We start from the raw sequence: 18719 nt of genomic DNA, 5'->3' as shown, positions 1-18719 counted from the left end.
AAAAGAGTGAGTTGCACAACATCCCTAATATATATCATCCTTACTCTGAGATATTTAGATTACTTTATTTTCAATCTGAACCATATTTTTTGCTATATAATTTTTTATGTTAGTGTCTTTTTACTGTTTTATCCATTTTCTATAACATTTCTCTATTTGCGTTTCAAGATATTAAAGGTATTTTGAAAAGGTGTCTTCCAGCTTCTTAGGAATTACTTCTAAAAATCTGTACTTTGGTTTCATATGACTGATGGATATGTAAAAGTTGTTGGATCTCACTTACATGAAATAATTAATATGGAGTGAAGAAGGATGTTATTTTGGAGAAATATAAACAAAATACTTGTCATTACATGATTTGTGTCAAAACTAAAAGGAATGTGAAACACTGTATAGCATGATTGTTTGAAAAACCGTTTAAAAATCTGTTATCCTGCCTGATTAAGCATTTTAGTTGAATTTGTTTTTCTAACAAGGAAAAAAATGTTTTCTAAATACCTGAGGCAGGAGAATGTAGTCACATTCTCCTGCCTCAGGTATTTGGAAAACAAATTTCTAGCTGGTTTAAACTCACTTCTCTGGGGGAAAAAAACTTCAATTTGGATAAACAGTGGACTAGTTAGAAAAGATAATTAAAAACAATTGTGAAAAATATTAGACACATGTAAATACAGTATATAAATATAATAATTCGGTATCATTCAATTGGATTGAAACAAGTTCTTATTAACATTTTCCCTTTAACTTTTTTCTGCTTTTTTCTTCCAAAATATTTTACTAATTAATTTTATATAAAAAAACAAAATAGGAGAAAGTTATGTATCACACTGAATAGTATTTTGAGAGCAATGTTTATGGCTGTGGTTTCTAATTTCTCTACAAAATTAACTAGCCATGATGGAGTAAAGAGAGAAAGAGTAAATATCATATTCATATTTTTTGGAGCACTTCAAAGTACAGATAGCTTGGTGCTAATTTTTAAGTGCAGAGAAAACTTATAATAAAATAGACTTTAAAAATAACAAATAAAAATCTGTACATTAAAGATATTTTTAAGGCCTTTCTGTGTACACAGCACTATGTAGAAAGAAGATTGTGGAGAGAAGAGCCATCCCATCAGGTGTTACAGGTCTGGCCCACTTCAGCTTGCAGGACCATCTCCTCTTTTCCCAAGGGGAAAGTGTCAGTCAGGCTGAAAAGGGCCACAGGCATCACCAGGGAGACATAGCGCTCCTTGTCCGTGCTGTGCTTATCCGCTAGCACCATAGTGAAGGAATAGAATGGGATTCTGCCTGGACTGCAGAGCTAGTGCTGGAGGCATAATCTTTGTTCCTATCCTGCCAGTGAGGGTCGGGAACATGGCCTGCCAGCACAAGATGATGTGTTGAAGATCCAGGTCACACTGTGCTTACTGTAGCATTTCTTGCTGCAGCCAGTAGAGATTTGGGGCTATGGGTGTGGACACAGTGAGGAGTCTCCTTTTCTCATAAAACTGATCCAGAAGTCATAAGACTGCTGTTCTGATGCCCACATTGATATTCATGGTTACACAGGTGGGCTCCATGCCAGACCAAGCCAGACTGAATTGACAAACTCAGGCAGGGCTACCCTGTGGCTTGTGGCCACCAATGCAGGACAACTTGCAAGTGGCTCCATAACTATTGCTGCTAGACATTTCATGTAACTGTTCCCTGGGACGTTGAATTTTGTCGCAGCATCTGACTCTGACTTTAACTAGAAATTTGCAGATCCCCTTGTTCTCGGCTCTGTCATAGACTATGTACTGTATCTTGTGATCTCCTTCAGGAAAATTTGAGTCTGGTGGGGAGGGCTTTTAGAATAACATCAGTAGAATGTTGTTTGCTGTGTCTGTTCCCTCGGGTATCTCCCAGGACACTGAGGACTGTTAGCTTATTAGGATCAGAAATGTGTTCTTTCATACTTGGGCACTTGATTCTGGGAGATTCCATATCATCACAGGCTGGTCGGCTGCTCCAGGCTTTGTTGTCCGCTCCCATTTCAGTGTGTATCCTGGCGAGCAGTAGTACTGACACTGGGAGTTGAAGTGGGCATCTAAAGCACTTAAATCCTCCACTTGCTGGCATGGCAAGAATTGGGAGCCGCAGGCTATCCACAGGGGATGCTCCCCCTTGTCAGAACAGAGAGCCCTTTTTTCTGTTTTTATTGATCTTTTGTAATAATTGTTTCACTTCGATCTAGAAAATGTAATTTGGTCGCCCTGTTTTTAATTACCCTTCATTTTTTTGTTCTTAATGCTATGAAACAAGAATCTCTTCAGTCCTCTCCCTTTACCAAAAACCAAATATTTATCGTCACTGTTTATGCCAAGCTTTGTGTTATAAGTTTATTGTATACTATCTTAGTAAGTCTGCGCAATAACCCCATTTTATAGATGAAGATTCTCAAGTTCAGAGAAGTTAGGTAACTTGTCCATTCTAACTCCAACGCTTGTGTCCCTAACCTTTATAACACCTTTGCCTAAATCTGTGATTGTGCTGAACACATCTCTGATTCTTTTCCTTAATGACGAGTTCTATAAGTAGAATTATTGTCACCAGAATTTTTTTAGCATTGTTGTATCTTTTTATGTTCATTCTTCAACATATATTAATAAATACCTGCTTTTTGCAAGATCTTGTGCTAGAGTATGTGGGAGCAACAAACTGACAAACTTTCAAAAAAGAACCAAATATTGTTACAATCTAATAGGGAAATTATTTTAATAAACGAATTAACTGTAATAAAAATTTGAAAGTGACAAGTACCAAAAAAGACATATATCTAAAAAATATCTAAAAAAATACTATAGGAATTTAAAGAAGGAAGATATTACTTGCAACCATTAGTGGAATGTCTAGGATCGGAAGAATCAGAGAAGGCTTTAGAAATTAAAGGTATGCCTTAATAACATTTCCTGTCAGATTTTTTGAAAATGTTTGGAGTTCTTGAGCTCAAGAAACTACCACTATTAGAGAAAAGTCAAAATGTCTACATAATCTTTAATGGAAAATATCTGTGGATACTCTTACTTCTCAATACCAGGTTTCTTTCTCTTTAAAAAATATTTTGCAGCCCATAGATCTTTTGTGCTCTGTTTGTTGGCATCTGGAAGTTTTTGATACTTTAATTTCACCACCTGCTAATTTCAAACGTAATATGTGTCTTCAGTACTTTTCTTGAGTTTTCCGTTTTGTGAATCATTCAGTTAAATATTTTTGAGCAGCTCTTTTTGTGCACACTACTATGGTGGATAACATCAGGGATACCAAGGAAGCATAAGAAAGATTGTATCTGATTTATTAAAAAAAAAAACATTGTAAATGAAAAATTGTAAGACGGCATAAAAAAATTGTAAGACGGCATAAAAAAATTGTAAGACGGCATAAAAAAATTGTAAGACGGCATAAAAAAATTGTAAGACGGCATAAAATTAAGTTCTAGTTTGTTCATGAAAGAGATATTTAGTTAATACTGTGTGCAGGTGTTATTGTTAAAGACAGGAGATGTTAGAAGGCAAGATTAAAGATAATTGAGACAGTAAGAAAATATACAGATAAAAGTTGATTCTGTGAAGTTTGAGCTTGGGCTACTATGGAAATTAGTAACACTGTTCACAGAGTTACTGTCTCTCCCTTCACAGAGACAGGGAAGTTGGGCTGGATATACTGGGTAGATGGACAAGATGAAGTAATGTCAGTGAACAAACCACCCTTCAAAAAGTAGCACTGAAAGAGAAATAGTAGAAGGATAGTAAAGGAAAAATGTGATTTTTTTCCCCTTAGATAGTAGAAACTTGTGTGTCTTTGAAGAACAAGGAGAAAAAACCAATAGGAAGAGAGAAATTGAAAATGTTATAGAAGTAAGGAATATATGTTGGGAATAAGAGATGCATAAAAACGGAGGAGTTTATCACAGGTGGTTTTGTTTCTTTGACAGTTGGAGAAGGGGTCATTTGTTGGAAGTGATGATAGCAGTTTGTAGTTGGGGGCTTATGTAGAGAAAAGGGAATATATTTACAACAGCCATTGTGGGAAAATTTTGCCAGGAAATCATCAAGATTTTCAATAAACGAATTGATGGGCATTGGAAAGAGCTTAATTGAAAGTGGATGGCAATTTCTGTAGTAGGGCTGTATATTTTTTTTGGTTTGTTTTGTTTTTTAGAGTTCTTTATCACCTTGGAGCAGAAATAGAAAAACTGATGGTAGGTAAGGAAAATGACATAGTGTTTGAGTCAGACTTGAATTTGAACTCCTGTTATACCTAACCATTAGATGTGTAACTTTGGTTAAGTTATTTAATCTATATGCACCTCAGTTTCCTTATGTCTAAAATAGATGTAAAGCCTCTATTGCCAATTATAGTATTGGTTAAGATCTTGTTGGAAAATCCCCTAGCTAGGGATTCTATAAATATTAGTTCCCTTTTGTTTTTTCCTCAAAGAGTGAGCCATGGTCAAAGAATGGCATGGTGGGCTTCCCTGGTGGCGCAGTGGTTGAGAGTCCGCCTGCCGATGCAGGGGACACGGGTTCGTGCCCCGGTCCGGGAAGATCCCACATGCCGCGGAGTGGCTGGGCCCGTGAGCCATGGCCGCTGAGCCTGCGTGTCCGGAGCCTGTGCTCTGCAGCGGGAGAGGCCACAGTAGTGAGAAGGCCCGCATACCGCAAAAAAAAAAAAAAAAGAATGGCATGGTGGTGTTAAATTAGAAAGTAAGGGTGACATTTAACAGCCTAATTTTAGTTCCAGGCTGAGTAGAAACTCTAGGGTAACCAAGAATAATATATTTGACTGGGCAAAAAGGGGGAACTGAGTGATTAGAGGTTCAGGCATAGGAATGGTGATATGGCGCAAGAGAGGAATGGTTCTTTCACTGGAGAAGCCTGTATGTATTGGATTGGAAGTGGATGTGGAGTTGTAGAGAGAAAGGGAACTGGGAGGTCATATTCTGAGGTTTATCAGTAGGAATACTGGAATCTGTGAAAGCAGTAGTTGGACAGACCTTGATTTGTGCTCAAATGTATTGCAAGGATAAAGAAATGAATTCTGATGGGTGGTTTAAAAAAAGAAGAAGAAAAGTAATGATTCAGTGAGGGCATTGTAAGACTTGGTGATGAGAGACAAAGTGAGGATGGTGATTTCATGTTCCTGAGGTGTAACTCTACCCATTCCATCTGGAGCAGAAGGACAGATGAAATGTCTACCAAAGACAATTTCTGTTTGCCTGGGAAGTTTGAAAGAAAATCTGAGAAAGTGGTTTAGAATAAGAGAATTTTCCAATAAGAGGAAAATTAGGGGAATGGAGGAATATGATTGAGATACATGTAGGTTAAATAGCCCTTAAAGTTCAGATTTAGGATAAATAGAAGATTTGTGTCCCATGGTGGGTCTCTAGAGAAAGGAATAAAGTTAAGCTTTGAGATGGGAAGCAGATTAGAACTAGTATTGTAAGAGAGAGCATAGGGTATGGAGTGAAGAGACTGGTCTGGAGTCTTGGCATTGCTATGAACTAGTTGTGAGATCATGGGCAAATCAGTCTCTGTGCCTCAGTTACCTTAGCTGCAGAATTAAGAGGTTGAACTAAACTTCTGAGGTTTTTTTTAGGTCCCTCTGAGGTTTCTATTTACAATTCTAGAGGAGTGTTGTCCAATTCTGCAAGAATGGCAAGATTGTAATTCTGCACTGTCCAGTGCGGTAACCACTAGCTACTTGTGGCTGTTGTGCTCTTGAAGTGTGGCTAATGTGACTAAGGAACTGTATTTTTAACTCTTTAACTTTGAGATTAGCCACTTGTGCTACTGGTTACCATGTTGGACAGCACAATTATAGACACATCACTCTTGAGTTAATTTCTTTACTATGTCAACAAGTCTTTTATGCCTTTCCAACAGTTGCTATCTGTTCTTATTTTACCACAATTTACTTTTTTTTGTTAAAACACTGGGAAGGGAAAGAAGTATTAAGTCTTGTTCTTGTGTTATCTACTAAATAGCTCATCCATCTACTGTTGAATAAAACTTAAAAAAATGACAGCTAAATATGACAAAGTTATTTTTGACCAAAGAATTCTTTTTTGATGTTGCAGTATAATACTTAGACTTAGTGACTAGTTTTGATGTGTTTGGTTCTCTGATACGTAAAATACTAAAAGTGATTCTGTGATTTACTTCTCTATTTCCTTAGACTATCGTTGAACTCTCTGAAGAGCGGGATGGTCTTCATTTTCCACCCCATGCCTCTTCATCTGCACAGTCACCTTGTGGTTCTCCAGGCATGAAGCGAACAGAAAGTCGACAACATCTGTCAGTGGAACTGGCAGATGCTAAGGCCAAGATAAGAAGGCTTAGGCAGGAATTGTAAGTTGTTGCTTTTCAAGGCTCGTTGAATTTATATAGTTGCAAAGGTGATCTAAACAATGTTTTTAGGCTTATGGAATATGGACGCGTGGTTCCCAGTTGCTAGGCTGTGTCAAAGTTTTTGGTAGTATTTGCCAAAGTGAGAAAAATAAGTAGACTGACATAAGGTTTTATTAATGGTAAATCTTATCAATTTAAAGGATGCCCTTTATTCTGTATCAGTTTAAAGCATGCCCTATTTTTCTAGTGTTAGGATGTCCTTTCTTTCATAAAATAATGTTTTTCCTTGGCAAATTGAGGTCTGCTTAATTTTTTAATTTCTTGAAATCCAAAACACTGGCAACCACTGATACAGATCAAAAGTTTAGCTTTTTTTAAATTAATGTTCTAAAAAACTGAATTTTGGGTATACAGTATTACAAAAAAATAATTTTGTGTATCTTCTGCATTGAGTAATTGAAATGCCTGAGTCATGTATCAATACTTAGAAATGGTAAATATTCTGGTTGGTTAGTGCTGATGAAATTAATATCTATTTAACTTTCAAAGATCATTACAGGAAAGTCAGTATAAATGTCACATAGGTATTCCTTGGTAAATCACATGGAAAGAAATAACCAGTCTCTGCTGGAGATTTTCTGTATTGCAGTTTAAAAAGAACAAAGGAGTTTTATATTTTAGGCTTTTTTTCTTTCTTTCTTTCCTTTTTTTTTTTTTGGTTTGTCTTCCTGGAATTTGGGCTTTGGAGTGTAGATTTTAAATTTAAAACCACAATATAGCAATTAAGTTTATTTACTGATTGTTTAAAGCGGTTAGTTTAAGAAAGTGGTTGAATATGCAAGGTAGAAAAAATGTACAGTCCATAGGGAAATTTGAAAACAAAAAAATACAGCTTTCATTGTGAATGTCTGCATTATTATGTATCTATTGAAGTGAACACGCCCAGGATATTCTATAAACAGCTGCACCATGAAAATTAGGGAAGAGATTGCTGTTATTAGTTTGACTGGCAGTTAATGGATAGCCTAAACAGTGAGCACTAGTTGGTTCCATATAATTTAGCACAATCTTCTCCAGTCTTTAGATAAAGCATGCAATTAGAACTGCAGTGATGGCTGTGAATTCATTTAACATTTTGCACTATATTAGAATTTGATTTTAAAATAAAATTTACTTGGGCATAGCATTATTAAAATTCCAAGCAACTTAGAGACATTAGTAAAATTTGGTCTCATACGCTGATTGGAAAATGTAAATGAATAGTTTTAATGAGTAAATAAATATGCCAGATATAGCAAGTATTCCCAGTAACTAGCATTACATCAAATACCATCTCATATCTTCGTTGTCCTTTGAAAATGTGTCCTTTCATAGATTTCTTCTATTAACATTTGTTTTAAGTGTTTTTGTTGGGATAGATCTTTACTAAAGTGATGAAGTATGGAATCATGGTGGATAAATTTAGTTCAGGTTGCCTTATACCTAATGCAAATAAATAATTGTAATGAGAACATGCAAATTAACTAACACCATACTTGTGGGTGGTACATCATAATATAATTGCTTTGGATTTATTAACATACAGAGTAAAAGTATAATTTGCAATTTGGATAGAACAAGAAGTAATTCCTTATAAATTTCACTTCTAAGCGGCAGTTACCACTATCAAAGGCTTCCTTTAATAATACTCTCTGTCTCCATGGATCCCATGTTTCCAAAGAGTTTTTCTCTCACACAAATTCTTTTTAAAAAACACAGTTTTATTGAGATCTAGTTCATATATCAGGAAATTTATCCTTTTAAAGCGTACGATTCAGTGATTTTTAGTTTATTTAGAATTCTGCAACCATCACATACTGTCTAATTTCAAGACATTTTCATCACCCTAAAAGGAAACTCCATACCCATCAACAGTCACTGTCCATCCCTCTTTGCCCTCAGCTCCTCAGAACCACTAATACATTTTCTAGTTCTATAGATCTGCCTATTCTGGACATTTCATATAAATGGATTCATATATTATGTGGCCTTTTGTGACTGACTTCTTTCACTTAGCATAATGTTGTCAGGGTTCATCCATGTTGTACCATATAGCAGTACTTCATTCCTTTTTATGGTTGAATAATATTCTCTCACATGGATATACCACATTTTGGTTACTCATTTATGAGTTGATGGACATTTGGATTGTTTCTACTTTTTGGCTGTTTAAATAATGCTCCTATGAACATTCATGTACACATTTTTGTGTATACATATATTTTCATTTCTCTTGGGTATTTACTGAGAAGTGGAAATGCTGGGTCATGTAGTAGCTCTATGTTTAACCTTTTGAGGAACTGTCGAACTGTTTGGCTGCACCATTTTACATCCCCACCAGCAATGTATGAGGGCTCCAGCATCTTGATATCCTCACCAATACCTGTTATTATACACCTTTTTGATTATAGCCATCCTAGTGGGTGTGGAGTGATACCTCATTGTGGTTTGACTTCCAGTTCCCTGATGACTAATAATGTTGAGTATCTTTTTTCTTAATAAATTTATTTATTTATTTTTGGCTACATTGGATCTTTGTTGCTGACCCACAGGCTTTCTCTAGTTGCGGTGAGCGGGGGCTACTCTTTGTTACAGTGTGGGGTCTTCTCATTGTGGTGGCTTCTTTTGTTGCGGAGCATGGGCTCCAGGCGCGCAGACTTCAGTAGTTGTGGCATGTGGGCTCAGTAGTTGTGGATCGCGGGCTCTAGAGCACAAGCTCAGTAGTTGTGACGCACGGGTTTAGTTGCTCTGCAGCATATCGGTTCTTCCTGGGCCAGGGCTCGAACCCTTGTCCCCTGCATTGGCAGGTGGATTCTTTTTTTTTTTTTTTTGCGGTACGCGGGCCTCTTACTGCTGTGGCCTCTCCCGTTGCGGAGCACAGGCTCCGGACGCGCAGGCCCAGCAGCCATGGCTCACGGTCCCAGCCGCTCCGCGGCATGTGGGATCTTCCTGGACCGGGGCACGAACCCGCATCCCCTGCATCGGCAGGCGGACTCTCAACCACTGCGCCACCAGGGAAGCCCGGCAGGTGGATTCTTAACCCCTGCGCCACCAGGGAAGTCCTGTTGAGTGTCTTTTCATGTGCTTATTTGCCACTTGTATATCTTCTTTGGAGAAATGTTTATTCAGATCCTTTGTCCATTTTTAAATTGAGTTCCTAGGTAAACTTTAAAAAAAAAAGTAAAATTAAAAGCATTGAAATTTTTTTAATAGTTTGAGGGTTTTTAAAAAATTTTTATTTATTTTATTTATTTATTTTTGGCTGTGTTGGGTCTTCCTTGCTGTGTGCGGGCTTTCTCTAGTTGGGGCGAGCGAGGGCTACTCTTCGTTGCGGTGCACGGGCTTCTCATCGTGGTGGCTTTTCTTGTTGTAGAGCAAGGGCTCTAGTCACATGGGCTTCAGTTGTAGCACATGAGCTCAGTAGTTGTGGTTCACTGGCTCTAGAGCAAAGGCTCAGTAGTTGTGGCGCAAGGGCTTAGTTGCTCCACGGCATGTGGGATCTTCCTGGAGCAGGGATCGAACTCGTATCCCCTGCATTGGCAGGCAGATTCTCAACCACTGTGCCACCAGGGAAGCCCAAAGGATTGGAATATTCCTCAAAAAGTTAACTATAGAATTTTTATATGACCCAGCAATTCCACACCTAGGTATATCCCACTAAAATTGAAAACGGACACTCAAACAGATACTGGTATGCCAATGTTCATTGTAGCATTACTCCCAGTAGACAAAAGGTGGAAACAATCCAAATGGTCATGAACAGATGGATAAACAAAATGTGCTTTAGGCACAATGGAATATTATTCAGCCATAAAAGATGAAATTTTGTTAGCTGCTACAACATGGATGAGCCATAGAAACAACTTGCTAAGTGAGATAAGCCAGGTACAAAGGACAAATATTGAATAATTCCACTTAAATGAAATATCTTTAATAGGCATATTGAGAGAGACAAAAAGTAGATTAGAGAGTTACTGCTTAATGAGTATAGAATTTCTCTTTGGAGTGATGAAAAAGTTTTGGGGATACATAGTCGTGATAGTTTAACAACACTGTAAATGTAACTAATGCTGCTGAACTGTACACTTAAAATTGCAATATTATGTTATATATATGTTACCACAATAAAAAATTTGTTTTTAATTTTTAAAAAAGCATTTAACAACCTGTAAAGAAATATTTGTAAGAAATATCTTATAAAGCACAAAATGTAATAGCTTTTCATCAGAAGAAATTTTAATGGTACAGTCATAAGAAAATAAAATTAGCCTTTCCTAGTATTCAAATAAATTCAAACTAGAACAATAACATGGCATTTTTCAGTTGTTAAATTGTTTCACATATAGGCTCTTTTATCCTCTGCTAGTTGCATTTTAAATTTGTAATGAACTTTCTGCAGGGCAGTTTGACAGTATATACCAAGGACCTTTAAACATGTAATGTACTTTTAGAAATCTGTCCTGGGGACTTCCCTGGTGGCGCAGTGGATAAGAATCCACCTGCCAGGGCTTCCCTCGTGGCGCAGGGGTTGAGAGTCTGCCTGCCGATGCAGGGGACACGGGTTCGTGCCCTGGTCCGGGAAGATCCCACATGCCGTGGAGCGGCTGCGCCTGTGAGCCATGGCCACTGAGCCTGTGCTCCGCAACGGGAGAGGCCACAACAGTGAGAGGCCCGCGTACCGCAAAAAAAAAAAAAAAAAAAAAAGAATCCACCTGCCAAGGCAGGGGACACGGGTTTGATCCCTGGGCTGGGAAGATCCCACATGCCGCAGAGCACCTAAGCCCCTGTGCCACAACTACTGAGCCTGCGCTCTAGAAACCACGTTCCACAACTACTGAAGCCCGCGCGCCTAGAGCCCGTGCTCCACAGCAAGAGAAACCACCGCAAGGAGAAGCCCGCGCACTGCAATGAAGAGTAGACCCCGCTCGCCACAATTAGAGAAAGCCCTCACGCAGCAACGAAGACCAAACAGCCAAAAATAAATTAAAACTTTAAAAAAACAAAACAAAAGAAATCTGTCCTGAAAGATACAGGGCTTTATGTGTAATGATTTTATTTGCCAAAACATTGTTCATTACAGTGAAAATTGGAATCCACTTAAATAAATAAATTATGGTTCCTCTCTCAATGGGAATATTTCTCCATTCAAAATTAGGGTTTTTTAAAAAATGTAAGCAGAGGCATGTATCTTTTCGAATTAGTGTTTTGTTGCTTTTTTTTCCAGATGTATATCCAGGAGTGGAATTGCTGGGTCATATGGTAGTTCTATTTTTAGTTTTTTGAGAAACCCCCGTAGTGTTCTCCACAGTGGCTGCACCAATTTACATTCCCACCAACAGTGTATGAGGGTACCCTTTTCTCCACATCCTCAGCAACATTTGTTATTTGTGTTTGTTTTGATGGTAGCTGTTCTGACAGATGTAAGGCGGTATTTCATTGTGGTTTTGATTTGCATTTCCCTGATTATTAGTGATGTTGAGCATCCTTTATTGTGTCTGTTGGCCATCTTCATATCCTCTTTGGAAAAATGTCTATTCAGGTCTTCTGCCCATTTTTTAATTGGGGTGTTTGCTTTTTTGATGTTGAGTTGTATGAACTGTTTATATATTTTGGATATTAACCCCTTATCAGTCATATCATTTAGAAAATTTTCTCCCATTCATTCAATGAAGTTGTCTTTTTGGGGTTTTTTGTTTAGTTTTGTTTTTTAATTAATTAATTTATTTATTAATAAACAGGCTTTCTCTAGTTGTAGCAAGCGGGAGCTACTCCTCATTGTGGTGCAGTAGCTTCTCTTGTTGCAGAGCACGGGATGTAGGCACGTGGGCTTCAGAAGTTGCGGCTCGTGGGCTCTAGAACCCAGGCTCAGTAGTTGTGGCGCATGGGCTTAGTTGCTCCACGGCAAGTGGGATCTTCCTGGACCAGGGCTCAAACCCGTGTACCCTGCATTGGCAGGTGGATTTCTAGCCACTTTGCCACGAGGGAAGTCCCTGTCGTTTTGTTTTTGCTGAGCAAAAAGGTTTTAAGTTTAATTAGGTCCCATTTTTTAATTTTTGCTTTTATTTCTTTTGCTTTAGGAGACTGATCAAAAAAAATATTGCTATGATTTATTTCAAAGAATGTTCTGCCTATGTTTTCTTCTAGGAGTTTTATGGTTTCTGGTTTTGCATTTAGGTCTTAATCCATTTTGAGTTTATTTTTGTGTATGGTGTTAGAGAATCTTCTAATTTCATTATTTTACATGTAGCTCTCCAGTTTTCCCAGCATAACTTACTAAAGAGACTGTCTTTCTCCACTGTATATTCTTGCCTCCTTTGTTGTAGATTAATTAACCATAAATGCGTGGGTTTATTTCTGGGCTTCCTATTCTGTTCCATTGATCTATTGTCTGTTTTTGTGCCAGTGTCATACTGTTTTAATTATGGGAGCTTTGTAGTGTAGCCTGAAGTGAGGGCACGTGATTCCTCCATCTCTGTTCTTCTTTCTCACGACTCTTTTGGCTATTTGGGTCTTTTTGTGTTTCCATACAATTTTTAAGATTATTTAATCTAGTTCTGTGAAAAATGCCATTGGTATTTTGATAGGGTTTGCATTGAATCTGTAGATTGCCTTGGTTAGTATGGCCATTTTAACAGTATGAATTCTTCCAATCCAAGAACACAGTATATCTTTCCTTCTGTTTGTGTTGTTCAGTTTCTTTCATCAGTGTCTTATAGTTTTCTGAGTACGGGTCCTTTATCTCCTTGGGTAGGTTTATTCCTAGATACCTTATTCTTTTTGATGTGATGGTAAATGGGATTGTTTCCTTAATTTCTCTTTCAAATAGTTTAATGTTAGTGTGTAGAAATTCAACAGATTTCTGTGTATTAATTTAGTATCCTGCAACTTTACTGAATTTGTTGGCGAGCTCTAGTAGTTTCTGATTACATCTTTAGGATTTCCTATCTGTGTTGCCGAACTTAGGTTCAGCTGCTCACTGTTTGAAGGCCAGTACTTGAGAGAAAACTATTGGTTGGAAAAGAAAGGTTGCTTTATTCAGGAGGCTAGCAACCTGGGGAGAAGGTAGACTTGTGTCCAGAAACCAACTCTGAAGATTCTGCTTTACCATGAAAGTTTTTAAAAGGAGAATAATTTTGGAGGTGATCAGAGTCTTGTTATCTTCTCCTGTGTGCACACTCTCTTCTGATTGGTTGGTGGTGAGGTAACAGGGTGGTATTCCAAGAATCTTCTGCTCAGCCTGAAGTGACCATCCTCCACCTGGGTGGGGGCCTTAGTTCCTGTAGGAGAACTCAAAGGTATTGTTATGTATATTCCTTTAGGAGGCATCAGGACCCTGCTTTATTGCTGCACAGCTGTTTCTTGACTATTCCTCCTTTGTTTCTACATTCCCTTCCTTCCCTGATTAGCAACTGTTTGAATCTGCCCTTTGGAACTCAGGGAATGTCAGGAGGCTGAATGAAGCCTATTTCCTACAAACAAGAAACAGGGGACATGAAAAGGACTTGCGCCTGGGAGGGTCCCACAGGGTCCTGCTCACTTTCATCCATAGTGTCATGTCATCTCCCAATAGTGACAGTTTTCATTCTTCCTTTCCAATTTGTATTCCTTTTATTTCTTTTTCTTATCTGATTGCTGTGGATAGGACTTCAGTACTATGTTGAATAAAAGTGGTGAGAGTGGACATCCTTGTCTCACTATTGATCTTCACGGAAATGCTTTCAGCTTATCACCGTTGAGTATGATTTTAGCTGTGGGTTTGTCATATATAGCCTTTATTATGTTGCGGTATGGTCCCTCTATGCCCACTTTCTGCAGAGTTTTTATTCTAAATGGGTGTTGACTTTTGTGAAAAGCTTTTTCTGCATCTATCAAGATGATCATATAGTTTTTCTTTTTCAGTTTGTTAATGTGGTGTTCAAAAAGATACATGCACCCCAGTGTTCATAGTAGCATTATTTACACTTGCCAAGATATGGTAGCAACCTAAGTGTCCATCAACAGATGAATGGATTAAGAATATGTGGTATAAACACAAGAGAAAGAAAAGACCTACAATAACAAACCCTAAACAATTAAGAAAATGGGAATAGGAACATACATATCGATAATTACCTTAAATGTAAATGGATTAAATGCTCCAACCAAAAGACATAGACTGGCTGAATGGATACAAAAACAAGACCCGTATATATGCTGTCTACAAGAGACCCACTTCAGACCTAGGGACACATACAGACTGAAAGTGAGGGGATGGAAAAAGATATTCCATGCAAATGGAAATCAAAAGAAAGCTGCAGTAGCAATTCTCATATCAGACAAAATAGACTTTAAAACAAAGACTGTTACAAGAGAAAAAGAAGGACACTACATAATGATCAAGGGATCAATCTAAGAAGAAGATATAACAATTGTAAATATTTATGCACCCAACATAGGAGCACCTCAGTACATAAGGCATATACTAACGGCCATAAAAGGGGAAATCGACGGTAACACAATCATAGTAGGGACTTTAACACCCCACTTTCACCAATGGACAGATCATCCAAAATAAAAATAAATAAGGAAACACAAGCTTTAAATGATACATTAAACAAGATGGACTTAATTGATATTTACAGGACATTCCATCCAAAAACAACAGAATACACTTTCTTCTCAAGTGCTCATGGAACATTCTCCAGGATAGATCATATCTTGGGTCACAAATCAAGCCTTGGTAAATTTAAGAAAATTGAAATCGTATCAGGTATCTTGTCCGACCACAGTGCTATGAGACTAGATATCAATTACAGGAAAAAGTCTGTAAAAAATACAAACACATGGAAGCTAAACAATATACTACTTAATAATGAAGTGATCACTGAAGAAATCAAAGAGGAAATCAAAAAATACCTAGAAACAAATGATGATGAAAACACGAAGACACAAAACCTATGAGATGCAGTAAAAGCAGTTCTAAGAGGGAAGTTTATAGCAATACAGTCCTACCTTAAGACACAAGAAACGTCTCAAATAAACAACCTAACCTTACACCTAAAGCAATTAGAGAAAGAAGAAAAAAAAGAACCCAAAGTTAGAAGAAGGAAAGAATTCATAAGATCAGATCCGAAATAAATGAAAAAGAAATGAAGGAAACAATAGCAAAGATCAATAAAACTAAAAGTTGGTTCTTTAAGAAGATAAACAAAATTGATAAACCATTAGCCAGACTCATCCAGAAAAAAAGGGAGAAGACTCAAATCAAGAGAATTAGAAATCAAAAAGAAGTAACAACTGACACTGCAGAAATACAAAGGATCATGAGAGATTACTGCAAGCAACTATATGCCAATAAAATGGACAAACTGGAAGAAATGGACAAATTCTTAGAATTGCACAACCTTCCAAGACTGAACCAGGAAGAAATAGAAAATATGAACAGACCAATCACAAGCACTGAAATTGAAACTGTGATTAAAAATCTTCCAACAAACAAAAGCCCAGGACCCAATGGCTTCACAGGCATACTCTATCAAACATTTAGAGAAGAGCTAACACCTATCCTTCTCAAACTCTTCCAAAATATAGCAGAGGGAGGAACACTCCCAAACTCATTCTACAAGGCCACCGTCACCCTGATACCAAAACCAGACAAAGATATCACAAAGAAAGAAAACTACAGGCCAATATCACTGATGCACATAGATGCAAAAATCCTCAACAAAATACTAGCAAACAGAATCCAACAGCACATTAAAAGGATCATACACCATGATCAAGTGGGGTTTATCCCAGGAATGCAAGGATTCTTCAATATACGCAAATCAATCAATGTGATACACCATATTAACAAATTGAAGGAGAAAAACCATATGATCATCTCAATAGATGCAGAGAAAGCTTTCGATAAAATTCAACACCCATTTATGATAAAAACCCTCCAGAAAGTAGACATAGAGGGAACTTACCTGAACATAATAAAGGATATATATGACAAACCCACAGCCAACATCGTTCTCAATGGTGAAAAACTGAAACCATTTCCACTAAGATTAGGAGCAAGACACGGTTGCCCACTCTCACCACTCTTATTCAACATAGATTGGGAAGTTTTAGCCACAGCAATTAGAGAAGAAAAAGAAATACAAATCGGAAAAGAAGAAGTAAGGCTGTCACTGTTTGCAGATGACATGATACTACACATAGAGAATCCTAAAGATGCTACCAGAAAACTACTAGAGCTAATCAATGAATTTGGTAAAGTAGCAGGATACAAAATTAATGCACAGAGATATCTTGCATTCCTATACACTAATGATGAAAAATCTGAAAGTGCAATTAAGAAAACACTCCCTTTTACCCTTGGAACAAAAAGAATAAAATATCTAGGAATAAACCTACCTAAGGAAACAAAAGACATGTATGCAGAAAACTATAAGACACTGATGCAAGAAATTAAAGATTATACAAACAGAGGGACAGATATACCATGTTCGTGGATTGGAAGAATCAACATTGTGAAAATGACTCTACTACCTAAAGCAATCTACAGATTCAGTGCAATCCCTATCAAACAACCAATGGCATTTTTCACAGAACTAGAACAAAAAATTTCACAGTTTGTATGGAAACACAAAAGACCCCGAATAGCCAAAGCAATCTTGAGAAAGAAAAACGGATCTGGAGGAATCAGGCTCCCTGACTTCAGAGTATACTACAATGCTACGGTAATCAAGACAGTATGGTATTGGCACAAAAACAGAAATATAGATCAATGGGACAGGATAGAAATCCCAGAGATAAACCCACGCATATATGGTCACCTTATCTTTCATAAAGGAGGCAAGAATATACAGTGGAGAAAAGACAGCCTCTTCAATAAGTGGTGCTGGGAAAACTGGACAGCTACATGTAAAAGAATGAAATTAGCACACTCCCTAACACCATACACAAAAATAAACTCAAAATGGATTAAAGACCTAAATGTAAGGCCAGACACTATCAAACTCTTAGAGGAAAGCATAGGAGAACATTCTATGACATAAATCACAGCAAGATCCTTTCTGACCCACCTCCTAGAGAAATGGAAATAAAAACAAAAATAAACAAATAGGACCTAATGAAACTCAAAAGCTTTTGCACAGCAAAGGAAACCATAAACAAGACGAAAAGACAACCCTCAGAACGGGAGAAAATATTTAGAAATGAAGCAACTGACAGAGGATTAATCTCCAAAATTTACAAGCAGTTTATGCAGCTCAATATCACAAAAACAAACAACCCAGTCCAAAAATGGGCAGAAGACCTAAATAGACATTTCTCCAAAGAAGATGTACAGATTGTCAACAAACACATGAAAGAATGATGAACATCATTCATCATTAGAGAAATGCAAATCAAAGCCACAATGAGATATCATCTCACACTGGTCAGAATGGCCATCCTCAAAAAATCTACACACAATATATGCTGGAGAGGGTGTAGAGAAAAGGGAACCCTCTTGCACTGTTGGTGGGAATGTAAATTGATACAGCCACTGTGGAGAACAGTATGGAAGTTCCTTAAAAAACTAAAAATAGAACTACCATATGACCCAGCAATCCCACTACTGGGCATATACCCTGAGAAAACCATAATTCAAAAAGAAGATTCATGTACCACAATGTTAATTGTAGCTCTGTTTATAATAGCCAGGACATGGAAGCAACCTAAGTGTCCATCAACAGTTGAATGGATGAAGAAGATGTGGCACATATATACAATGGAATATTACTCAGCCATATAAAGAAACGAAATTGAGTCATTTGTAGTGAGGTGGATGGACCTAGAGTCTGTCATACAGAGTGAAGTAAGTCAGAAAGAGAAAAACAAATACTGTATGCTAATACATATATATGGAATCTACAAAACAAAAAAAAAAGTGGTCATGAACCTAGGGGCAAGACACATACCTACTAGAGAATGGACTTGAGGATACGGGGAGGGGGAGGTTAAGCTGGGACAAAGTGAGAGAGTGGCATGAACATACATACACTACCAAATGTAAAATAGATAGCTGGTGGGAAGCAGCTGCATAGCTCAGGGAGATTAGCTCAGTGCTTTGTGAGCACCTAGAGGGGTGGGATAGGGAGGGTGGGAGGGAGGGAGACACAAGAGGGAGGAGATATGGGGATATATGTATATGTATAACTGATTCACTTTGTTATAAAGCAGAAACTAACACCATTGTAAAGCAGTTATACTCCAATAAAGATGTTAAAAAAAAAAGAACATGTGGTATGTATACATAGAATGGAGTGCTACGCAGCCATAAAAAATGAAATGT

The 18719-nt window shown here is 37.5% G+C and overlaps 1 protein-coding gene and 1 pseudogene across 4 annotated transcripts in view; one reads left to right on the top strand and one right to left on the bottom strand.

The window, feature by feature from the left end:
* The window catches only part of CCDC88A (coiled-coil domain containing 88A), a gene marked incomplete at its 3' end in the record, with an annotated part of 125958 nt that overhangs the window by 49667 nt on the left and 57572 nt on the right, over positions 1-18719 (top strand). For all 3 annotated transcript variants that reach the window (XM_082852272.1, XM_082852271.1, XM_082852273.1), the window contains exon 8: positions 6201-6373. In XM_082852272.1, the coding sequence (XP_082708398.1) occupies positions 6201-6373 (173 nt within the window). The remainder of the gene's footprint in view (positions 1-6200; positions 6374-18719) is intronic.
* On the bottom strand, positions 1117-5826 carry LOC309970154 (sushi repeat-containing protein SRPX-like; annotated as a pseudogene). The gene is made up of 2 exons: positions 5808-5826; positions 1117-2149 (listed from the first exon to the last, which is right to left on the bottom strand). The product of its transcript is annotated as a sushi repeat-containing protein SRPX-like (transcript).

The sequence above is a fragment of the Leucopleurus acutus genome, assembly GCF_964270905.1.
Source record: "Leucopleurus acutus genome assembly, chromosome: 12".
In the NCBI taxonomy this organism is placed as follows: domain Eukaryota; kingdom Metazoa; phylum Chordata; class Mammalia; order Artiodactyla; family Delphinidae; genus Leucopleurus; species Leucopleurus acutus.
The sequence above is the reverse complement of the archived record's forward strand: the minus strand, read 5'-3'. Positions and strand labels throughout refer to the sequence as shown.